This window comes from Mytilus trossulus, chromosome 4, assembly GCF_036588685.1.
Source record: "Mytilus trossulus isolate FHL-02 chromosome 4, PNRI_Mtr1.1.1.hap1, whole genome shotgun sequence".
Taxonomy (NCBI): Eukaryota; Metazoa; Mollusca; class Bivalvia; order Mytilida; family Mytilidae; genus Mytilus; species Mytilus trossulus.
In genome coordinates this window covers 36,679,124-36,684,405 of record NC_086376.1, presented here as the reverse complement: position 1 = coordinate 36,684,405, position 5,282 = coordinate 36,679,124, and the positions used below count along the sequence as shown (strand labels likewise).

The window sequence follows — 5,282 nt, the reverse complement described above, 5'->3', positions numbered from 1 at the left end:
ATATATGTCTTTGTGAACACACAAAAAGTTGCATTGCATCATCTGTTTATTAAGTATAATTATTTCTTTATTCCGCCTGATTCAATTACAATCAGACAAGTTCTTATATTAATGTAACTTAATCACTTTAATAACTATTTTGAATAAATGAAGGAAATTTTTTTTAATTCTTATTTTTGTTTCTAAATTTCCAAACCTCTAACAATTTAAGTAAAATTGGAATATTTTAATGATTTCTTTGCTGTACAAAAACTAGTGTTAACATTTAACGTAATCCGAAGATAAGGATATAAATCTTGTACTTCTAGTTTCTAAAAATATTAAATTTCTGTTTACTTTTTCTTTTTATAAGTATTATAATGTTTCTTATAAATCTTTTAATTGCATATATAGTTGATTAGGCGATTATGGCGCTTACTATATTTTAAAGGTGGATACAAAACAACTGAGGTCTGATAAAAAAATCCCAGAATATCTCTATCGGTCGTAACAATTCTTCCTTGTTGATATGTATGCGCACGATAGTTATTTCGTAATTCAAAGCTCCTACTATTCTGTAAATAATTTATACTTTGTATTGCTACTGTAGTTGGTAGAACAGACATAATTGTGAAAATTCGGTTTTAAAAAAATATTTTAGAAAGATATTTTTATTTATATTTCAGGATGAGGTGCATTATAGTTTTAGTATTTGTTGTAAGTCTAACATCCGGGCATAAAAAGAATTCAGGAAACAGTATGTACAATTCAGAGATGTTTATTTGCAACATAAGTTTTTGAATTATGATTCAGAAATTGCAAGATTTCTTATATCAATACTTTGAAACTTTTAGTTTTTTGTTATTTGTTGTTTCGTACTGATCTAATGAGTAAAACCTTTTCCAACAATGTTATAATCAGGAATAGGCCACAATTTGTTGATATACAGATCAGACAACTATGCTGGTACCCAAAGATCCTTTACAGTTCAATTTTTAAATAATGGAACACCCGGATTGTGACCAATGAATATTTACCTAAAGACTTTATATTATAGTGATTCCATTGATTTTTTTCCTGGCTTTGTTGGGATTGCAAACGTAGTTTGAATAAAATTAACGGTACCAATTTTCTTGCACCAGATGCGCATTTCGACAATTCATGTCTCTTCAGTGATGCTCGTGGCCAAAATATTTGAAATCCAAAGCTTATATAAAAGAAGTTACATAATCCATCGACATAAATGTATTAACAATATGTAATGAAATATTGTCGCGGTACACTCGCAGTACACACTAATGACAAAAAGTCATCCGCATTAAACTCCATGGAATTCTTAATAACTTTCCTATACTTTTTTATTTATTAGAATATGCATTAGGATTTGCCGTTTTGTGACGTTGAATTATCTTTTTATTCATTTTGTTCAAACTTTGGTATCTTTTTTCTAATTGATACTGAATATTTTTAGGCTTTACCTGGAATGCTATTTTTAAAGGATTTGAAAGCTTCATTCACAATGGTGTGCTACCGTTAGAACTACCTATAGGAAATGGCAATTACTTCCGTGTAGAATTGCCTTTGCATCCAGGAATTCGAGGAAATTTTCCAGAAAATAGACACATGCCCAATCAAATGAACCATGTAGATCGAAGAGCATTTTCTTTTACAGATCATGGCGTGGGACCTGTGGGAACCTCTATGAGAGCAAATGGACAATCTCCAATGGATACCCATGCTGGTAATAATGTTATAAATCAAGTAAATAGAAGAATTTTGCCACTAGGTTTACATCCATTGGGAGTAAACCAACGCCCAGGGGGAGCTCTGCCAGGAAACATTGATATCGGACATGGGCAGATTCCTGTGGGAATGGCAATGAATATTCTACAACATGGACAATTTCCTTTAAGAGGAGTTGTAAACAACTTAAATCCAGTAAATGAAAGAGAATGGACGGGACAAATGCCGGATTTAGGTGGAGTTAATCCAATAAATAACCCGATGCCTGAACAATTCCCAATGGGAACACCTGCCGGTATTTCACCGAATGGACAGTTTCCTGCAAGACCAAATGTAGATATGAACAACAAAAGTCCTTTACAGAGAGGAGATTTTCCTGTTGAACATGGAAACGGACAGAATCCAGGTATATTCAATCCGGGGAATATTCAAATAAATCATCCAGCTAATCAATTTCCTGTGGAGATGCCTATTAACATGATTCCAAATGGACAAACTGCTCCAGGAACTGCAGGTAACAGTATGATAAATCCAATAGACAGGGCAAATACCCCTGGAAATTTTATTCCTTCAAGAAGACGACCACGTCCAGTAAAATTCAATCAAATAAAAAATCAAATGCATGAAATGCATGAAATGACAAATGCGATAACGCCACCAGTAATACAATTGTCTCCAGAAAACAATTTCCAAGCAAATTCTTTACCAACATCTAATATGATTAATCCACAATTCCCTATATTCCAACCAGAAAGAATTCAACCAGCAGGAATGCATCTGCCAAATAATGAAATATTACCCAATATTCATGAACCGGAACACAAACACAAAATGAGGGTACTTCCTATGTGGAATAGACCTGGAGATAGAAGTCATATGCAACCAGCAATGAATCCAAACACGAACAGCTTATTTCCCGCGCATACACCAGGTTCGAACCCAATAATAAGAGAAAACCAGAACCAACCGTTACCAAGACGAACAGGAGTAAGTCCAGGTGAATGGCTACGATCAGGCGGAAACAATTTGATACCGGATGTACCACAGCCTGATCAAGGAATTATTACACCAAGTGAACAACTTTCATCAGGGTGGCCAACACATGGAGGCAATATAGGGGTACCTTTCCATCCTGATTATCTTAACCCAATAAGCCATACAAATGGAAATTGGAAACGCATGTGGAAGAAAAGTAAGTTACATTAAATAATTAGTTTCTTTGATAATAATATGTATAACTATTGTATTTTACTTCAATTAACGTGTCGGTTTAACATTTAAATACCATGGAAACGCAACCAGTTCCTGGAAAAAAACAGACACTTAACTGATGTCTTATCTCAATTTAAAACCAGAACCATTTGAAAATGAAAACTAATATATATTGAAATACCCTGAATATGTTTGAAATTTTAAAGATATATAACCCGGTTTCTAACTTCAAAATATAATAATGCACAACCAATATTGCAAACATCAACTGAAATACTAAACCGGGTAGATTTGAATAAAAGACATTCGAAACTCATTTATACAACCAAACCTCCAACACCAGTAAAAAAAGACAAACATTAAAAAAGTCCCCAGTGTCTTATAATAATTGATGTATAAACAAAAATGAAAAACATTTTCTTATAAGTAATTATTTTTATTTGGTGGTTTTATGAAGAGGGATAACTGATTGGACAAAAAGTTAGCTGGTTTGTTGCATGTATGCTTTTATTCTGATCAATAGTCAAGTTGTGTATTTTTATAGCTACCAATTGAACGATTTCTAAGGTGTAAAATGAGTCCTCGTGGGTACTTTTCATCTCGTAGTCAGAGTTTTATTAGATCTTGCAAGTTGTGCCACATACAATTAAAGGATTTCTGTTTATGTCCTTTTAACTGTATTGCTTTCCATACTTTTAAACTGTAGCAAACAAATAAAACAATGCATATTTTTCACATAGAGGCATTTTATAGCCGACCAAACGGTATGGGTTTTTCTCATTGTTGAAGGATTATAATCGCTTCTTCCCACTTCATCTTAATTTTGGTGGATAGTTGTCTCACTTGCAATCATTCCACAGCTCCTTATTTCCATACACATGATGATTATTCCAGATACTCGAGCCCCAAGCACGGAAATCCGTACAGTATGATTGCATTATACAGTATCAGAATATATTAAACTTACATTTTATAAAATAACATTATCTAACTCTTATGTTTTCTTTCCAGAGGGTGGTTACTAATCAAATCCTTCGGAAATTGGTGTGTGATACAGACAGCCCAAATGAAGAATATGCGGTTATATTCGTTTTTTAAAGAATTTAAAATCATAAAAGTTCACGCCATTTGTATAATGTTTTGCCTAAAGACTTATTATTTATACTTTTCAAAATATAGTCATTGTTCTTAATTCGTTCGTTATAAAAATTGTGACATTCTGTGAAGTATACAAAAATGTATCAGGGTTTAGCCTACTCTTTCCTCGCACAGCGCCTGTACCAAGTCATGAAATATGACAGGTATTTTACTTTTGTGTTGTTGGTTGTTGTAGTCGATTTTTTAAATTTCTATCGACTTCCCCTTTTTTAATTTTATCTTCATATTTAATATTTCCAGACGTGCAGAACTTTCATTTTGGAGACAAAATCTTCAGATATGACGGCGAATAGGCTAGCAACTATTGAAAATCATTACTACTTCGAATACACAGTCCAAGCCACATAAATGTTAAAGACTTAAGCGGGGCTTGCGGGTCTTAATCAAATTTTTTTAAATATAAGATTTCGCTATTTTTTTCTATAAAATAAACTTAATCAGATATTTAAAAGAAAAATTAAATAAGAATATGGGGTCACCTTTCATTTAAGCTCACAATCTGCCTTAGAAAGAAGCATGCATTTCTGTTAAGGTGCTTTTTTTCTGTTGCACTAATAGGAGAAATAAAGGTAAAATCGAAATAAAACTTTGTAAGGGTACCGCGGAACCCAGTGTCTCGCCTACTTTTGCTGTAAATGGCAGGCTCAACAAAAATGAGGAAAAAAATCAATAAAAATATTCACCTGATACAATCTTTTGATTGTAAGAAGCTTCTGTCCAAGTTTGGTAAAAGTCCAGCATAGTTTATGAAGCTAATAAATGCTTTAAAAACTTTAACTGCAGACTTTACACGAATGTAATGTTAACTGGTAATAAATTTAAGTCCATTTAAAAGTAAAATTCGGAAAAAGTGGGTTATTTTTTTTACAAAATTTACTTCTGTATACTATCTTATGATCATAAAAAAGCTTCTGTCCAATTTTGGTACAAACCCAGAATAGTTTAAAAGTTATAAGAATTTTGAAAACTTTAACCACAGAGTGAATGTAATGTTTCCCGGCAGAAAAACTAATTCCATTTAAATGTAAAATATGGAAAAAAATAGATTAATTTTTTTTACAACATTTACTTCTGGATACTATCTTATGATCATAAACAAGCTTCTTTCCAAGTTTGGTACAAACCCAGGATAGTTTAAGAAAGTTATTAAAATTTTAAAACTTTAACCACAGAGTGAATGTAATGTTTCC

The 5,282-nt window shown here is 32.4% G+C and overlaps 1 protein-coding gene across 1 annotated transcript; it reads left to right on the top strand.

The window, feature by feature from the left end:
* The first annotated feature begins 1,813 nt into the window (after positions 1-1,813).
* LOC134713888 (mediator of RNA polymerase II transcription subunit 15-like) lies at positions 1,814-4,057 on the top strand. Its single transcript, XM_063575171.1, has 2 exons — positions 1,814-2,914; positions 3,946-4,057. Exons 1-2 carry the CDS (start codon positions 1,852-1,854, stop codon positions 3,957-3,959), a joined length of 1,077 nt encoding a protein of 358 aa, XP_063431241.1. The 5' UTR covers positions 1,814-1,851; the 3' UTR covers positions 3,960-4,057.
* Positions 4,058-5,282: the final 1,225 nt, after the last annotated feature.

What these genes read in the sequence shown, in the direction of transcription:
- LOC134713888 (XM_063575171.1), top strand. Translation starts at nt 1,852, where the DNA reads ATGGCAATGAATATTCTACAACATGGACAATTTCCTTTAAGAGGAGTT.